Source organism: Rutidosis leptorrhynchoides, chromosome 3 (assembly GCF_046630445.1).
Source record: "Rutidosis leptorrhynchoides isolate AG116_Rl617_1_P2 chromosome 3, CSIRO_AGI_Rlap_v1, whole genome shotgun sequence".
NCBI classification, from domain to species: domain Eukaryota; kingdom Viridiplantae; phylum Streptophyta; class Magnoliopsida; order Asterales; family Asteraceae; genus Rutidosis; species Rutidosis leptorrhynchoides.
Window position 1 is genome coordinate 116,064,940 of NC_092335.1, and position 19,675 is coordinate 116,084,614.

The 19,675-nt window shown below is 34.4% G+C and overlaps 3 protein-coding genes and 1 pseudogene across 3 annotated transcripts; 2 read left to right on the plus strand and 2 right to left on the minus strand.

The window, feature by feature from the left end:
* Positions 1–1,885: 1,885 nt before the first annotated feature.
* Positions 1,886–8,422, plus strand: LOC139901628 (phospholipid-transporting ATPase 1-like). Its single transcript, XM_071884321.1, has 7 exons — positions 1,886–3,752; positions 3,835–4,141; positions 4,586–5,261; positions 5,764–5,887; positions 5,997–6,216; positions 6,729–7,187; positions 7,904–8,422. Exons 1-7 carry the CDS (start codon positions 2,204–2,206, stop codon positions 8,109–8,111), a joined length of 3,543 nt encoding a protein of 1,180 aa, XP_071740422.1. The 5' UTR covers positions 1,886–2,203; the 3' UTR covers positions 8,112–8,422.
* A 3,033-nt stretch (positions 8,423–11,455) lies between these two features.
* On the minus strand, positions 11,456–13,392 carry LOC139896700 (late embryogenesis abundant protein 47). Its single transcript, XM_071879337.1, has 3 exons — positions 13,213–13,392; positions 12,592–12,879; positions 11,456–11,682 (listed from the first exon to the last, which is right to left on the minus strand). Exons 1-3 carry the CDS (start codon positions 13,312–13,314, stop codon positions 11,503–11,505), a joined length of 570 nt encoding a protein of 189 aa, XP_071735438.1. The 5' UTR covers positions 13,315–13,392; the 3' UTR covers positions 11,456–11,502.
* A 1,999-nt stretch (positions 13,393–15,391) lies between these two features.
* LOC139896701 (uncharacterized) lies at positions 15,392–17,651 on the minus strand. The gene is made up of 5 exons (XM_071879338.1): positions 17,371–17,651; positions 16,853–17,001; positions 16,479–16,640; positions 16,119–16,234; positions 15,392–15,727 (listed from the first exon to the last, which is right to left on the minus strand). Exons 1-5 carry the CDS (start codon positions 17,609–17,611, stop codon positions 15,712–15,714), a joined length of 684 nt encoding a protein of 227 aa, XP_071735439.1. The 5' UTR covers positions 17,612–17,651; the 3' UTR covers positions 15,392–15,711.
* A 132-nt stretch (positions 17,652–17,783) lies between these two features.
* Positions 17,784–19,673, plus strand: LOC139900320 (uncharacterized; annotated as a pseudogene).
* The last annotated feature ends 2 nt before the right edge of the window (positions 19,674–19,675 follow it).

Consider the following 19,675-nt stretch of genomic DNA (forward strand, 5'->3'; position numbering starts at 1 on the left):
TCCTAAAGATAGATCTAGGGACCTCGACAAGTCCCATCCGGGGTACGGATGCTTTAGTACTTCGAGATTATTATTATTATACATACGAGAGGTTCTGTTTGGGGATATTCTATGCATTAAAGTTAAGTCGGTTATCAAGCATTCACCATATGAATGATTTTTAATTCGCGGGTTACACGTGTTATTTTGTACTCGGGTTACGTGTACAATTAAATATATGAAATCTTGTGGTCTATTAAAATGATGGAAATGAATGTTTATGATAAACAAATGAACTCACCAACCTTTTGGTTGACACTTGAAAGCATGTTTATTCTCAGGTTTGAAAGAAATCTTCCGCTGTGCATTTGCTCATTTTAGAGATATTACTTGAAGTCATTCATGGCATATTTCAAAAGACGTTGCATTCGAGTCGTTGAGTTCATCAAAATTATTTCTAAGTCAAATATAGTTGGATGTATTATGAAATGGTATGCATGCCGTCAACTTTCGATGTAATGAAAGTTTGTCTTTTAAAAACGAATGCAATGTTTGTAAAATGTATCATATAGAGGTCAAGTACCTCACAATGAAATCAACTATTGTGAATCGTTTATAATCGATATGAACGGGTCCTTTCATTACATATTACGATTTTAATCAATACGTTGACGTTTGATTTTGGGGTTTTTCCCCCATTTTTTTATGCATATATGTGGTCACGAGCCTCATCTTTTTTTTTCTCAAGTTTTTATACTTCTTAATTATATTAAATTTAATATTTCTTATTTTTTTTAATTTTTGATATGTGTCTTGTAATTATAAACTACAGAGTACAAGATTTTTAAACTTTTTTTTTTTTTTTTTTTTTGAAAAGCACATGTTTTTTTCTATTTTCTTTTAAAAGCACATGTTTTTTCTATTTTTTTTAAAAGCACATGTTTTTTAATTTATATGGTGGAACCATGTAGTGCTACAAACGTCTTCCCGCTGCAGCCTAAAGTGGATTTGTAATTTTTAGTACAAAAATTTTGAATTTTTTTGATTTTGCCCTAAGTGGATTTTTTCCCCCAAAAGTCACAATATTTTGGCCCAAAAATCTTCGTATTTTGCCCAAAAGTCTCCGTATTTTGTCCAAAAACCTCAGTGTTTTACCAAAAACCTTCATATTTTGCCCAAAAAATTGCTACACTTTTAAAAAAAAATTCTCCCCCAATGAAAAAATTCTTGCATCCGCCACTAAATGCGCAAGCTTTTTTCTCTCCACTCGGTCTAACAAATTAAGAGGTCATATCATCCAAATAAAAAAGTCTTTGACAAATTTAAGTTGTTTAAGCTATTTAACATAAATTTTCAGTATTACACAAGGGATGTGATACTCACACATCAGTTTTTGATCCATACACATTTTTACTATAAAATTTATAATTATATCTTTAAATTTATCTTGAACCACTATTATTGTAAGTAAGAACATATTATTAAATTTTTTTGGGTAAGCACTGAAACCCTCTTAGGAACGAGCACATTGACTCCTCCATAGAAGGTAAAAACGAGACCTGGTACCGAGTGAATAGAACATGTTATTAAATTAGGTGTGTATGGATCAAAAGCTGGTGTGTAACGTTACAGCATATTCTCATATTCACATATTCACATCTAAATAGGTTTCATTGGATGTGTCGTAGAAGAAAGGACCTATTCTAGAATGTAAATTACGTAAAATTCAGAGATAAATATTGATTAATTAATTGAATAAAAAAAATCTTATAAATTCAAAGAAGATTCCTTGTTCAAAGTCAATTTTGGGCGCCTGAGTCATAAATTATACAACTACTATGTGTCTTCTTCTAGTCCCTGAGCCCACACCTTGTTAAAATAACCTCCATTTTTTCCATTTGAACTTAAACAACCAGTCTCGTGGAACAAACATGACTTACTTCCCCCTTCCAGAACGCCATAATATTAATCATTACTTGCATACATTTCAATATTATTCTTCGTTTATTAGCCGCCATCTTCATCTACTACGATCAATTTCTTTGACTTTTAATTTTTTTTTATCGTTATAATTATAAATTATCATCTCCTCAATCTCAATTTGCGTATATCCATTCATCAATCATCAATTTATTCTCAATTATAGTATAACTTGTATTTGAATATCATATAAAATATAGAATTATTATAGATACAGTGTGTTAGTTTTTGATGTGTTTAGATCATGACGTCTGATCACTCATCATCGTCAACCGAATTGAGTTCGGATGGAAACAAGCGCGTTGTTGTTGATGTTCATTCTCACGTGGACGAATCGAAAACCTCATCTTCTCTCAGAGGCATTTCGTCGAGCAGTTTACGTGCGAATTCAATTAAGGAAGTTGAGTTTGTTGAGTCGAAATCAAAGAGTGTTAAGTTCGGATCTAATAGAAGTCGTGGATCGGGTAGTATGTCCACGTCACAAAAAGAGATTAGTGATGAGGATTCGAGGTTAATTTACGTTAACGATCCGTTTAAAACGAATGAAATGCTTGAATCTGCTAGTAATTCAATTAGAACTAGCAAGTATTCTGTGTTAACTTTTTTACCTAGAAATTTATTTGAGCAGTTTCATAGGGTTGCATATGTGTATTTTCTTATTATTGCTGTACTTAATCAGCTTCCACAGCTTGCGGTTTTCGGTCGATTTGCTTCGATATTGCCGTTAACTATGGTGTTATTAGTTACTGCTGTTAAAGATGCGTATGAAGATTGGAGACGACATAGGTCTGACCGGATCGAAAACAATAGGACATCGTTGGTTTTAGTTAACAATTCGTTCGAAGCTAAAAGATGGAAAGATATTCGAGTAGGCGAAGTTATTAAGTTTTCTGCAAACGAAACGATTCCTTGTGATATTGTGCTTCTTTCGACTAGTGATCCGACTGGTGTTGCTTACATCCAGACTATAAATTTAGATGGTGAGTCGAATTTAAAAACACGGTATGCAAAACAGGAAACTATTTCTAGAGTTAATGATGACGAAAAGATTAATGGGGTCATTAAGTGTGAAAAGCCTAATAGGAATATTTACGGTTTCTTGGCTACTATGGAAGTTGATCAGAAGCGTGTGTCGCTTGGTCCGTCGAATATTGTTCTTCGTGGTTGTGTGCTCAAGAATACGAGCTGGGCTGTTGGAGTTGTGGTGTATACTGGTATGGAAACTAAAGTTATGCTTAATAATTCTGGTGCACAGTCAAAAAGGAGCCATCTTGAGACCCGAATGAATAGGGAAATTATCTTTTTATCGTTTTTTCTTGTTGGGTTGTGTTCGATTGTGGCTACATGTGCTGGTGTTTGGTTGAGGCGACATAGGGAGGAACTTGATTTAATGCAGTTTTACAGAAAGAAGGATTACTCTAAGGAAGAAGAAGATAATTATAAGTATTATGGGTTGGGGATGGAGATTTTCTTTACATTTCTTATGGCGGTGATTGTTTATCAGATTATGATACCGATAGCTTTGTACATATCTATGGAGCTTGTAAGAATTGGTCAGGCTTACTTCATGATTAATGATGATAACATGTATGATAAATCATCAGATTCAAGGTTTCAGTGTCGAGCGTTGAATATGAATGAGGATTTAGGTCAAGTGAAGTATGTGTTTTCTGATAAAACTGGTACACTGACTGAAAACAAGATGGAGTTTCAGTATGCAAGCATTTCTGGTGTAAATTATGATGGGGAGAAAACAGAGTTTTATGAAGAACAAGGGGGATACTATGCAAAAGGTAATAAAGATGAAAGATCTCATTTTTATAGAACAAATAATCGTTTGTAGTGACAGCTAACCCGTTTCTTATGTTTTTTCAGTTGACGGGTTGATTTTGAGGCCGAAAATGAAGGTGTGGGTTGACAGGGAGCTAGTTCGGTTAGCACAAACTGGAAATGACACAGAGATCGGCAAAAAGATTTACAATTTCTTCTTAGCATTGGCTGCCTGTAACACAATCGTGCCGATTGTGGGTGATACAGATGATCCTGTTGAGAAGTTGATTGATTATCAAGGGGAATCTCCAGATGAACAGGCACTCGTTTATGCTGCTGCTGCTTATGGTTTTATGCTTATTGAACGAACGTCTGGCCACATAGTTATTGATATTCATGGAGATAGACAAAGGTACATTGGAACAAATTCAGTTGTATCATTCTTATGTATTATATAGAAAGATAGCACTATTTAATTATGCCTGCGATCAAAACACTGACATAATAAATCTATTAAGATGTTTGTTTTTATGTATGCAAATCTTATTATGTCTTAATTCTGGTCTCCCGTAGACGTTTTTACTACAAACTATTTGTATTTCTGAATACATAAGATAAAATAATGTCTTATTCAGTCTGAAAACTCGTAGACTTAGTCACTTAGCAATATGCTCCTTAGTGCTGCAACGGGATTAAGTTATTTTGCAAACGTATAAACAAACAGTCTTCACTATCAGCATACATGCTTTTAGACCACATCTACAGACATGGTCCGCAAATCTTCATACAAAAACATTTTAACAAACAAACAACACCGAACTGTTCTTATTGATGAACTTTGATCATGACATTGCAGGTTTAATGTTCTCGGAATGCATGAGTTTGATAGTGAACGGAAAAGGATGTCTGTGATATTAGGATCTCCCGACAATACAGTAAAAGTCTTTGTTAAAGGAGCCGATACAACCATGTTCAATGTTATAGATAAATCAATGAACTCAGATGTAGTAACAGCAACTGAAGCTCATCTTCATACGTATTCTTCAGTTGGGTTAAGAACCCTTGTTATTGGAATGCGAGGAATGAGTTCTCATGAATTTGAAGAATGGCGATCATCATATGAATCTGCAACCAGTGCTTTATTAGGTAGGGCCCGGCTACTAAAAAGAGTTGCGATTAATTTAGAGACCGGTCTCAGCATATTGGGAGCTTCTGGTATTGAAGATAAATTGCAACAAGGTGTGCCAGAAGCAATTGAGTCTTTAAGAATGGCAAACATAAAAGTTTGGGTTTTAACGGGTGATAAGCAAGAAACCGCTATTTCAATTGGATATTCTTCAAAGCTCTTAACAAGCAAGATGACAAAGATTGTGATAAACAATAATTCTACAGAATCGTGCAAAAGGAGCCTGGAAGATGCATTGAATATGTCTCGCAAAGCTATTTCGTCAGGAGAAAGTGCAAGGCTTCTTGCCTTGATTATTGATGGAACAAGTCTCGTATATATCCTTGATTCTGAACTCGAAGATCAGGTGAATATGCTAGCCCTCAAGTTTATATGTTATGAGCTATTAGAATTGGCAAAATGGGCGGATTGGGTAGTCAGTAAAACTGGTTAGGGTCAAAAGGATAATATTTTACCATAAACACTTTTTGGTCCTAAAATTGTATAAACATTTCAAACTACACTTGGGTAAACGGGTAACTTGATAAGGTTTCAGTATTTTCACTCGGATGTATGCGGCCTAAACTAGTTATCCGGTGAATGTTTCCGACCCTTTCGCTGGCCACCCTAATATATCCTGCTAGTGAGGTCTGACCTGAGGCCTCTTTTGAGGATATCAGGATTCAAACCACTAGGCTACGTTGAGAACTTGAGATGGTTTCATATTACACTTGCCTTTTAACTAATAATTTGACCTACTTGACCCGTTAGAGACAAAACGTAAGATTAATTGATCAAATCATAAGTAAATGGGTCGTTATTGCTATTTAGAGTTTTTACTGTGATTCTTACCTCTTTGTTTATATCAGCTATTTGAGTTAGCCAGTAAATGTGCTGTGGTTCTATGTTGTCGTGTGGCTCCACTGCAAAAAGCTGGGATCGTTATGCTGATAAGGAAAAGAACAGATGACTTAACCCTTGCAATTGGCGATGGTAGGCACCATTTCTGTTCCACTGACATAAATTAATTTCCACCATTTAATAACTATACTTTTTCAAACCATGAAGTATCATTTTTGATTAAGCAGAATTTGTGTTCCAGGTGCTAATGATGTTTCGATGATCCAAAAGGCTGACGTTGGAATTGGCATCAGTGGCCAAGAGGGTCGACAGGCTGTCATGGCGTCGGATTTTGCTATGGCTCAGTTCCGGTTTCTGGTTCCTCTTTTGTTGGTCCACGGACATTGGAATTATCAACGAATGGGTTACATGATACTTTACAATTTCTACAGGAATGCTGTTTTCGTCCTTGTCTTATTCTGGTAAGTTTGTTAACAACATAGAGGGACCGGGTGGGTTGGGTCACAAGTCGAAATGGGTGATTTTAGTGGCTGGCAATGCGTTACGAATGAGCTGACTTGAAACCCTCCCTAGTATTGGATTTTTCACTATTAATAATGAGCATGTCAGAACTTACATTATGTCAACAAAAGCCTATGTTTTGAATTAAGTTTAAGATTTTGCTTACGACAGCCCCCTAAGGGCTGAGGGCTTTCGTTAACACGCTTTAAACAGTTGTACATTCATGTAACAACCACCACTAAATTAATAAGTAGTAATTGCTATGTACTATGTACAACTGTTTAAAGCGCGTTAACGACATCCCTTAACAAAATCCTTAAGTTTATTCTAGGATGTTTTCTCAGTTTACCTCTTCAACCCATTAGATATAAAACATTACCAGAATCAGTCTATTCATAAGTAAACTAATCAAAATGGACACTACAATAAAAAAAATCCATTATTTTTCTAATTTTCACGTGTTTCTATCCAGGTATGCATTGTTTACCGCCTTCACATTAACAACGGCAATAAATGAATGGAGCAGTGTGTTATATTCTGTAATCTATACAGCTATACCCACGATCGTCGTTGGCATTCTCGATAAGGATCTTGAACGAACATCTCTGTTGAAATTCCCTCAGCTTTATGGGGCTGGACAAAAACAAGAAAGCTACAATGGGAAATTATTTTGGCTTACAGTAGGAGACACGTTGTGGCAGAGTATAGTCGCCTTTTTTGTTCCCTTATTAGCATACTGGAAAACTGACGTTGATGGTTCAAGCATAGGTGATCTTTGGACACTTGCGGTTGTCTTTTTGGTCAATCTTCATTTAGCCATGGATGTAACCACTTGGAACTGGATCATTCATGCATCGATTTGGGGCTCTATTGTTGCAACCATTATTTGTGTTATCATTATTGATGCTATCCCCATCTTGCCCGGATACTGGTATGCATCTGGAACTTGATTATCTGATTATTATCATCACTTGTCAGTTTCTTTTTTCTTTTATTTTTTATACTTGGATAAACTGGTTTTGTTATGGTTATCAACTTATTAAGGTTCAAATATTAGTTTTAGGGTATGTTTGGATACGAGCTTTTAGGAGCTTCTAGCTTTTATGAAAAAGCCCATATCTAATAAAAAGCTTCGTTTGGTTAAAAGAGCTTAAAGTTTTTAGACGGACAAAAAAAGCTAAAAGCTAAAAGATACTAGAACTAGCATTCAAGAAAAAGCTCCTAGGTTTTTGTCATTTACTCTTTATTTTAACAGTTCCAACTACTCTGCCAAACACCTAAATACATATAAAAAACTACTAGCTACCAACTATCAGCTAGCTATAAACTACAAGCTACCATCGAGTTTTGTCAAGCATACCCTTAGATAACCAAATATCTTATATCCTAATTAGCATAATGTACGTTTTGTTTCACATAAAATGTCCTTGTTGGCCATTTTGAATAGTTAAGTAATTTTAATTCATCATAGTTGAGCATCTGAATGTCTAATTGTTACAACCTCAAATATCAATAGGACATTTGAATATTAACCTTTACATGTTTCATTACAGCTGATTACGTGATTATGCATTCATTTTCACAATGCACATTTAAACACCAGCTAACTCAATAACTCAAAATATTCGTTTTGTTGCATGTTTGCAGGGCAATCTTTAATCTTGCAGGCGACGGGAAGTTCTGGTTTTGTTTGATTGGGATCATTGTAGCTTCTCTAATACCGCGTTTTGTTATAAAAACATTGGTGCAACATTTTAGACCAAGTGACATTCAAATAGCGGGTGAGGCCGAGAAACTTGACGATCTAATACATTCAAGAAATGAAGAAATCGAAATGAACCAACTCCATAGGTGACTTGTGTTTGTTTTGATATATCCTGTTATTGTTTATTGTTTATTCAATTTTGTTTTCATTTGTTCATATTCTTTAGGTTGCTAGAGATATAATTTCTTGTTGTGCCAGTTTTGTGTAGTGTTCTTCTGTCCTAACTCCCAAGGACAGAGCATATAAGTTTTCCTCTTAGTTTGATCATTATTTAGGCATGCATGTCATTTGTACATGTATTTATTGTAAATTTACAAATCACAACATAATTTTTTATACTTGTATATGTTTTAAATAATTATGCATGTGATGTTTAAATTTGTTTGATTAAATGAGTTGTATGTATTGTGGTGAGGCCTGATCATCTGAATAAAATAATAAAACCTAACTTGGAGTATTAATAATGAGCCTTATATGTATTTTAAATACATGATGTGGGACACGATTGCTTTAAACAAATACGAGCATGTCAATTTTAGTACCATATGTAATTAGTTATAGATATATATGGAGTTGTATTCTTATACTTGTACTACGTAATAAACAAAGGAATAAAGTAACTATATTTTAATCTTATATAAAGCAGAGCTCTGTATGCTTCAAAATGTACAACGTGGAGTTGACATGCTTGAATATATCTGATTAAATATAAACTTTTATTTATACGATTGAGTAAAAACCTTTGGAATATAAGCATAGCTTTATATACTTCAAACTTATAATAAAGGGGTTTTATAAAGAAAACATAATTTGAAATATATTTAACATAGAGTTGAGTTTGCAGGGAATATGAGGAGAATATAAAAAATTAAAGGGAGAGATTAATTTACGGTGTATTAAGTCCTTTTAGTAAAGTTCTCATTTTTCCCTCACATTCTTTGAAATCAAATATTCTAGAAACGAAGATTATAAAAATTGTACTACGAGGCTAGGAAGGACCTTAAAGATATTTAGGTTGAAGGGAAATTGCTTAATTCGATTGTGGGTTCAAAGGTAACGCAAAAACAAAAAAGAAAGCCTAAGGTTCGAAAGGTTCATGGTAGGAGTTGAAGAGGTTTAATGTAAAGGGATTTGACTTGTTGCAGGTGTTTTTTGTTTTTGTTATTTATTTTGCTTTTTTCCGTGTTGCGCCTTTGAGTTGTATGGTGGTGGTGTTAGTTATCATAAGTTGTCGGATGTTTTGTTCTTTTAGCGTAGGTCCCGTTTAGTGGTTGGTTTAGTGTTAGTTTCGTTAGGCGGCTTTGGTGCCTTAGGTTGTAATTGTTTCGTGGTTTCATCTTTTCGATGATAGTTCACGAGTTTTTATATAAGTTCTAGTTTTTTGCCATAAAAAAAATAAATAAATAAATTAAAATTGTACTAAGATTTTTTGTTTTCTAGCTCTTACTAGTTTCTTAATAAAAGTTCCCTTTTTCTTAGCTCATCTTGAAAAAAATTTCATTTGCCGTTGAAAAAAATTATACTATGAAAATCATGTTTTTTTCCTCTCTCTCTTGGATTAGACATATCACATGTGATAATAACTCATATTGACTGGCTACATGGCGTGTTTGAACTTTAAACAACTACTGTATCAATTTACAAGAAAGACTCAAAAACATGAACAAGTCTTTGATAGTTATGGCTTGATTAGAAAGAAAAATAAATGATAAAATTATATTATTATTTCCAACCAAACTAAGTGATAAATTGATAAGCATGAACAAGTTTATATATATATATATATATATATATATATATATATATATATATATATATATATATATATATATATATATATATATATATATATATATATATATATATATATATAACAACAGAAAATGAGATGATACTGATTCACATTTCATTTCAAAATCGAGAAACCCCTTGACTATAACTAAATTCATAAACCATTCAGGCTTGTCTGAGTGACCACCGAGTTGCCCAATGAAGCACACCATCCGGGTTCAATTTCTGGCTATGCCAAATTGTTCAAAAATGAAGTGTGACTAGAGGGTGCGCATAATGCGCAATTCATCCGGTACCAGGTCTCGCGCTCGGGGGGCTTAATTACCCGATGTTTTACCTTCTATGGGGGAGCCAATATGCTCGTTCATAGGAGGGTTTCCTTGCTTACCAAAAAAAAAAAAAAAAAAAAAAAAAAAAAAACTATATTCATAAACTTACAACTTTAAAGGGGACTATCATGTGATACCCCAGGTAAAACGTTCCCCGTAGCATGATATTGTCCGCTTTGCAGAGATAGGGACGTACCCTTGTCCCCCCCGTAGGTTGCTCACGGATTTTTCTTGGCGACCACACACGACGAACACTTTTCCAGGAGGTCACCCATCCTGGTAGTGCTCTCGCCTGAGCACGCTTAACTGCAGAGTTCTCATGGGATCTGCTGCACTTGTGGTCCCAAAACGCGTCATGTTAGGAAAGGTCTCCACACCCTTATAAGGCATGTTTCGTTCCCCTCTCCAACCGATGTGAGACGGATGTAACACGGATGTTACATATCACTCAACGTCACGTTAATATTTTCTCTGAAAAACTGAATATTGACAGACTTCTGACATTTAATGACTAAAGATGTGAATTTTTTTGGACCGAACACATACCAATAATGCATTTATTATAACACAAAACAAAACATAACAAATAATTATAGTTAAGCTGACTCACCAAAGTTCGTCTTCCTCCGTCTTTGTATGGAAACTTTTTCACAAAAATGAAATGAAGACAAAGTGGTGTCAGTGATGAAAGTCAAATGCAGAGACAAGTACCGGACCAAGAAGAAGACAAGGATCATACGGATAGAATAAGAGTTTTTGTCACACACCAAAAGGCCTTTGTCCTAACGGTACCAATGAGCTCTTCTGATCTTGAGGTCATGAGTTTGAGTTTTTCTTATCAGCTATTTAAGATGATAAACATCACTCACTATGATGGAAAAATGGTTTCAAAAGTTATTTTTTAGTAATACTACTAACTCATTTATCCAAATATCCAATTGATCATTTAATTAAAGCTCACTTTGACAAAATTTTAATCAAATTATTCCAGATTAACCTTTTCAAAGGTTTTTGATTCAAAAAACGCTAAACTTTAAACGATAACATAAATCCACTTCCAAATGATTTCTAAATTTTAAACACATTTCGTTTTTAACTAACTTTAGTGATTTATCACTAACCCTATATAACCTACGGTTAGTGTCTACATTTCTCAATTGCCAACGAGATCAAATTACCAAAGTGGCTCTTCATTTCAATCATAACTATATATTCAAAACAAACAAATCTATCTCTTGGTATAAAATTACTATACATTGTGTGATTCAATAAACATACATCAAATATACATTAAATTTAATTAAATCTTCTTGTTATTAGAAAGAAAACGAAGCCAAATTTTATTATAATATAGTTGAACTTCATTGTTTGGTTGGTGAACCCTGGTAATTTTGATTTATCCTTGCTGCCGCAGCTAGCGAAGCTGCAACGCCACCAGGGCGAGTGGTTAAGTTCGGATCATTTCTTAATTCGGCTCCAATTACTCCCTCGGCATCCCTACGTGTCACTGGCTTGTCTGATGGTAGCTTTGAAGTTGCTTCCTGTTTCACATCAAATATGTTCACATTTTTTCGACATTTATAAACGAGTGTAACTTTAAACTATTCGTTTAATATTGAAAAATGGTGAATCCTTCGAAGAAAGGTTAATATAAAACGGATATGATTTATCTTGTTTAGATAATTTGGAGAGGGCAAGTATTTTTTTATATACTAATATGTTATATGTACGTGGCATATATGGGTTATCTCATGATCGTTTATGACATTTTCCTTTGTCACCTATAGATGAGTTGCCAGTGAGATTTGAACGTAAAACTTCTTACGAGGATAGTAGGAGTACTAGGCATGATCACAAAAACCGAAACCAAAGTGATACCGATGCCGAAAACCGAACTAATGGGAATTCGGTTTCGGTTCTTAATTTGGGACGAGTTCACTTTTGGTACCCGTAAATCGAACGTGAATACCAAATTAATGAACGTCTTATGTTTGCTCATAAAATATAAATGAACAGAAAATGTTTTCACATTCGTTTAACTTACCAACAAAAATAGATGAAAGTTTCACATATCAGTTAACCCCGAAAGCCAATTTTCAGTTTCTAGGGTATAATAACGAAAAAACGCATCCCGAACCGAAAACAAAACCGGCACCCCTTTCATAAATCGATTTGGTATTCGGTTCTTGGAACTGTCCATTTTCGATTTCGGAATTTTCGGTTTCAGTACGGTACGGTTCGTAGTCCGTACCGATCTATTCCATTCAGGACATCAACCATTAGGCCATCTTGTGATGTGATGGTTTGGTTAGTGCGCCTATTAATTGTGTCGTCAACAACATACTTGACATCCTCACGATTCGCTTTGGCCCGTTAGAAATAAAAATATATCGAGAAATAACTTGAGAAATTTTCATGAAAACGGATAAAAAAAAGTGATGTGTACTTACCGCTAGAATCTCCTTCAACTTAGTTTTATCATCTTCTCGTGTGACACGAGCGTTTCTAGTGGCAGCCGATTGAGCAGCAGCAGCAACGCCACCAGGGACAATATTGGTGCGACCAGTGGCTCTCACCTCGGCTGCTTGTATTGCAGCAGCATCGCTATAATCAACGGCTCTGTTTCCTGCTGTTAAAGCTGTGGCTTCAAGTGCTTCTCCAATTGTTATGTTTCCTTGTTCGAATATTCGTTCTGATGCTGCTGGTGATGATGCTTGCTCACTGTTTTTCCTACCATCCTTCACATTTATTTATATCCAAATCATTAACATCACAATTTTTCCATAAAAATTTAATCTTACAAACTTTTAAAATTATGTTTTCTTCACAGTTTGAACAATCTTAAAGGATTGGAGTCGTTTTTTCATAGAATGAATCTATATATAGAAGTGCAAATATATGTGCTTTTTATATCATTTCATTTTTCTTAACTGTGGTTGCCATAAAATTCTATGCCCTCTCTGTATTGTTGCCATAAAAAGCAAATGCGTAATTATTTTAAATTTTAAATCCTTAACATTTAGCGTAATTGATGCTTAATGTATGCTTGCTATATATATAAGACAACCCACCTGGGCTTCGTCGCTCGTTTCTTGGATATCCTTACGCTCTTGGTTATGGGATGCTTGAGCTTCTTCCTCAAATTGAGGTTTCATAAGTTGTTCTTGACTCATCTTGTTTATATTTTCGTAATCTACTATTACCAAACAGATACCTAATTTATTACAATTATGTTTCAGAAAGTTTTTAACGATGTGTTTTTACATTAGAAAAGCATTATCAACGCATAATTATGTTTATAACAGGGTGTTGACAAGTGGTGGGTTCAAACAAATATATAGGTGCATGACTTGGTCTTGTATTTCTGGCCAGTAAATGTTGCATGTTTGCAATGTTTCAGGATTAGTGATTGTGGGTCTACCATGATTTTCGAGTACAAAAAACTTATTAGCACACACAAAAAAAAAATAAAAAAATAAAAAAATAAAAAAATAATAAAAAAAAAAAATGTTGACATGTTCACCGAACAATTTCTTAGGGGTTGGCTACATATTCACCAAAAAACTGTTTTACAAGTTTACACACTACAAAAGATTCTTCAAGACTCAAGTTATGCTCGATTTGTATTAGGCGTCATCATTTTTCGTCGGCTAGATTATACATTTACTGACATCTCTAAGTCTAGTAGTTATCATCATTGGGTATTTGGGTTGCTTTCCTTAGTAGCTGACTAATTAGAAGGGTAAAAACATCAACATTATAGAACATCTTAAACAAGAAAACAAACACAACATTAAGGCTCGTAAGAGTTAAGGGTATGTTTGACAAAATTAGAGTAGTTAGTACATTATAGCTGATAAGTGGTAGCTTTTAGCTAGTAGTTGATAGCTTATATAGCTAGTATTTGGTAGCTGATAACTTTTTATATGTATTTAGCTTTTTGAAAAAGTAGTTGGAAGTGTTAAAATAAGAGTAAAATGGCAAAAAGCAAAGAGCTTTTTCTAAAACGCCAGTTCTATTAGTTTTTAGCTTCTAGTTTTTTTTTTTTTTCTCCGTCTAAAAACTTAGCTCTTTTAACCAAACGAAACCTTTTATTAAATAGAAACTTTTTCATAAAAGTTGGAAGTTAAAAACTCGTAAAAACTCCAAAAAGCTTTCAACCAAACATGCCCTTAGCAGTTACCAAGACAATGAGAGGATTATAAGCCACCTAAAAAGAAGATACAGCTATAGCCATTTAACATTTTATAAGATAAACCACTTTAGGCGTCGTTTTCTTTCTATCTAACGAGGATAGTTGGTGTTGTTTGTTTTTCTGTCTGCAGACCTTATTATGTCTTATGGCTTCGCGCCTGCAGACATTTTTACTGCAGACAGTTTGTTTTTCTGAAGACATAAGATAAAATAATGTCTTATTATGTCTGCAGCCTCGCAGACTTAGAAATATGCTTCTAAGTGCTGCAGACAGAATTAAATTATTTTGCAGACATAAAAACAAACCGTCTTCACTATTCAGACCTTTAGACCACATCTTCTTTACAGACATGGTCCGCAGATCTTCAGACCAAAACATCTTAAAAAACAAACAGCACCTTATTCAATCCTGCATCCGTAAATATCCTTGACTCCCTAAGGTCCTTTTGTCTATGGAAATACTTAACAATTTGGGTATTTTATACTTATATTGACCCGTTACGGAGCACTGAACTGTTTCCAGATAATCAAGAGGTAATTTTGCAAAATATAACTACTAAGACGGCTCCCTATCTTAACACTTCTCAGTTTTCACCGAACTTTTCAATGTCACATCACCATTAACCCATTTCACTAATAAGTAAACACTACCTATTATCACTAAACAATACCCACATATATATACCACAAAAATATCAAATGTTCAACAAACAAAACAGAGTACAAGAAATGAAAACACGGGGGCCCACACCTTCGCAACCATTGTCGCTACTCCCCTCAAGGTTTCATTTCACGAACACCTATCACAATTTAGTGTCTGTCTTGTGAACGAATCGGCGGCCGTGAAACAAGTTTGGCGGATGAGTTTAGCATAAGATAGGGTGTGGTCTAAGTAGCCACCACCATATTCAGGTTACACTAGACAGTCATCAGTACTCCCCTGTTTCTTTTTCCTTTCATGTACAACTTTGTGTAGTAATTGCTTATAAAGCAGACAGAGATTGCAAAATGTAAAGAAATGTTTAAAGTTCAAAATTTCTGTTTTGATATCTTTTTATTGATAATAATCTATTAACTGTCTCATGCTAGCCTCCAAACTGGTAGGCTTATGACAAAATCAATTATTTCAAAAACTACAATACTCCTGGAAGTCAGGAAGGGAAAACACTATAAATAAAATAACAATTTGTATGTACTTTCATTTGCCATTGAACAATCAGCTGCATTACTAGGCTAACGTCGATAAACTTGTCTTTAGAAGGAAAATTTCATGATAGAACATACCAGCAAATCATGAATACAGAAAACGATCAATTCGAAAGTATGTCAGCTGGTATTTTGCTTCAGGGAATAAAGACATTTTTGAGTGTGCTCCATTAAGCCCCACAACACCTTCATAACCAGCAAAACAGAGGCATATTAGCTGATAAATTACATAGTTAGATCCAGGAAACTATTTGTTTGTTCGTCGGAAATGGTAAAAGAATAAAGATTGCAAATCCTGGTTAAATAAGTACAAAAACTTGAACAATGCATGCACCCCAAATCAAAAAATGTAATTAGATATTGAGAAATTTGAGATTTATAATTTCGGATAAACCCTTAATGACATTCATATCAACATATATACTTGGCCAGTTCCAGACCTTAAGAACATACAGATATTCCCGAAAATAATGAAAGATAAATAATGTTGTATAAAAAATTCTTATACGATGAAAACTAAATTTAGCTTTTAGGCCAGCATAGAGAACTAATATACCCCTATGAAAGGAAAATGTACCGCTTATATCTCTTTTTAGATCCACAAGGACAGAGAGCATTTCTGCTTATTTGTCCACTCTTAGCCATGTTTGACTGAGCAACGTCCATTGGTGTTGATCCCATTATCTTTTGAACCTACATAAAAATATGAATAAAATTAAGATAATGAATTCCTGGATTATGCTACAACACATATTACAAAAGTTAATGAAATATGGTTGTTCATGCATCACATAAATCATTTGGATCCTTAATCAATTGGATCCTAGGCCCCTCACATTCTTCACGAATTGCTTTTTACTCCATCATATTCATCAACCATGTTTCACTAATATGAAGTACAATATATGTTTGTCTAGTTAACGAAATTTAACGATACCTCAGCTAAGCTCTTTGGCATCGGCTTTCCATCTTCCTTTAACTTTTCAATCTTCCTCTGAGCTTCTTTGGCCCAAGTGAATTTAGCTAAAGTGTTTTCAACATCAGCTATTGTGCAATTCAATTTTTTTGCTGCTTCTTGCTTTTGACTAGGTTGAATATTCTACATTTACAGCACATAAAGGCTAAAATCAGCCAAAACTATTAAACTAAGACAATAGTATAATCAACATAAAATCTTAGAATATATATATATATATATATATATATATATATATATATATATATAACTATCTATGCTTGCGAACGAGTATATTATTCATTTGAACCCTATGAAATAAAAGTAGACAAATGACCATACTAGTAAGTGACAACCTCTCCAGTATTATCAAATCCCCCAAGAAAGCGTATTATAGCCTCTTGTTTCTCGAACGCATCCGCAAATGTGGCTTCACTGCTTCTGCCAACCATGTACTGTTTGAATGTACCTAACTTTCGTGCATTTTTCAACTCATCCGCAAACTCTGCACTCATCAAACACTTATAAGCACGCATAATCACGTATCGTAACAGAATATCAAAATCACCTATCACACACACACACACACACACACACACACACACACAGAGAGAGAGACAGATTGTCGTTTCTAGCTCAATTCACAATTACTAAGGAGTAATCAACGACAATAACAGCGCTCCACAAAATCGTCACTCATCATACATACATACATGTATACAGTAATTAGCCAATCACCATACATAACCAGCTGTGTGATCAGGTGAAGCTCCATCGTCATATATGTATACAGTTAAAAAAAACAAAATTTTTTAATAATATTTTGCTAAACTGATCCAATTTTGAACTAATTAACAAACAACAAATTACTTACTCAAGAGAGTGAACGATTGCGAAGCTGCATCTTGGTTAGTGGATGTAGTAGGTTTTTGACCAGTCAATACACCTTTAATTTTATCACCGGCTCCTTTGATCTTATTCATCCATGATTGATTCAGGTGTATCGTTGTCGAGATCCATCTTTCATGATTATTATTATAGAGTAACAATTGATGATTAGTGTTATAACTCGATGAAGAGGTGAAGAAGATGGTACTGCGTCTAATTGCTGCCATTTACACGCTAAATTTCATAAATTAGGATGAAATTAGGGTTTATGTTAAAGAGTTTGTGAAAGTATAAACGTTTATATCAAATTTGCCGTATCGGTAACGGAGGGACTAAAAGTGAAACATTTCAATAGTCTAGGGGTGTTTTTGTATTTTAATTTACCAAAAAGAAAACACGATGAACAAAATTGGTGCTTACTCATTTCACCGCCACCGGTTTCTTCTGCTCTTTTGGAAAATACTAAAACGGTATCGTTTAATGTTTAGTTATGTTTATACGAAGTGTAGTTTTTAAATGCAGAGTTGTATTCGTCATGGTTGTATGCATACCTGTTAATTTTACTCAATTTTAGCTGTTTAGTCATTGAATTACACAATTAATAAACAAAATTGCCCAGAATTATGATACAGTTGTTATTTATGATGATAATAATTAATAGTAAAACTTGTTTAGGGTTGTTGTTGCTGTATTGAATTTAGTTAATGAAGATGAGTGAAGTGATTCTAAAATTGGTGGACTCCCTGTAAGTAATAGGAGTAATATATATAATTATAATCAGTATTTATTTAAAAAGTTTTTAACTTTTTTGACAAATAGGGTTTTGTTTTTGGTCGACCCCGACCCGACCCGACCCTGACTCATACATGTTTTTGAACCAAACTGTTTTGACGTGTTATCTAATTGATGATTGTTGCTGATTCTATTGATAATGAGTCTACTGTAATCCTGTTGCAGGACTGGCCTTGTTGCTGATTCTATTGATAATGAGTCTACTGTAATCCTGTTGCAGGACTGGCCTTGTGTTGAATCGCCTGTTAGACCTGATCTTCTTAGGTGCGATTCGTGTCAACAGAAACTTTGTCTTGTGGCCCAGGTTAATGTTTAAACATTGCTATGGCGCTCATAAAAGTTTTGGTCTTGGGATCTTTTTATCTATGTAACACTAAATTTAGCTGCTTTATTTCTCAGATTTATGCTCCGATTTCAAGCAAGATATTGACGGTAGAAGAGCGTGTAATTTATATATTATCTTGTCTAGCACCAACTTGCGAGACCACTAGGTAAGCTATTATTGTTGGTTTTTATCGTTCTTGATATGTTAATGCTCACATGAGTACATTATACATCTAAAACTCACTTGTCAATTATTGACTAAGAATTGCAAATCATCATGATTCAAGTTCATATTTTGGGTGTGTCGTTTTTTTTTTATTTTTTTATTTTGTAGCTGGCGTGCTCTTCGTGTTTAAAGATCTTTCAATGATAAAAAATCCGTGCCTGCAAATCAAGATTCTTGTGCGTCACCTTTAACCACTAAGGTGTTAGATGACCCGTGTTCATTCAACTTTGACGATGAAGACGATGAAATGGATCTAGATGATTTAGGTAAGGCGCTTACTCAAGCTACAACATTAGCTTTTGCTTCCAAAACTAAAAGAACACGCGCTTGTTCTAAAGCTATTGACAAATGCTCACCTATAAGCCTAAGATGTCAGCTGGTATTTTGCTTCAGGGTCATTCTTTTATAATCACAAACATTTTAATCACAATAACAATTTAAATCTAAAGGACATTGCTAATGACAGCCCTTAGGTTTTTCGTTAACGTGCATAAAAAGGTTGTTTAGTTCAATAACCGACACTATTAAGTCAACATGTGAGCGCCATGTACCACCCTTTTATGCACGTTAACGACAACCATAAGGGCAGCAAAATTCTGAAATATAATATTTGAGTTTCCGATCTAAGTCTACTTATTATAAGAGTTTATCTCATTTGCAGATACTCATACGGTGGGAAGCCGCTTTTGGTTACCGATCTGAGCGTTTTTATTGAACAACTGAAATGATTTTATGGCTTACATCATGTTTTTTCTTTAACAAGGGATGTGCACCATCCTTACAACAGGAAAGTGATGGGTGGGTTGTTGCAGAGGAGGGGCTATTGTTGGTCCAAATCGAGTAGGAGTTGCACTTGTAACAAGGGATGTGTAATTATTTATTTTTGCAGTTTTAGTTCGATAGCCAATGATCATAAAATTGCTGGGAGAACTGAATTTCTTAGATTGGT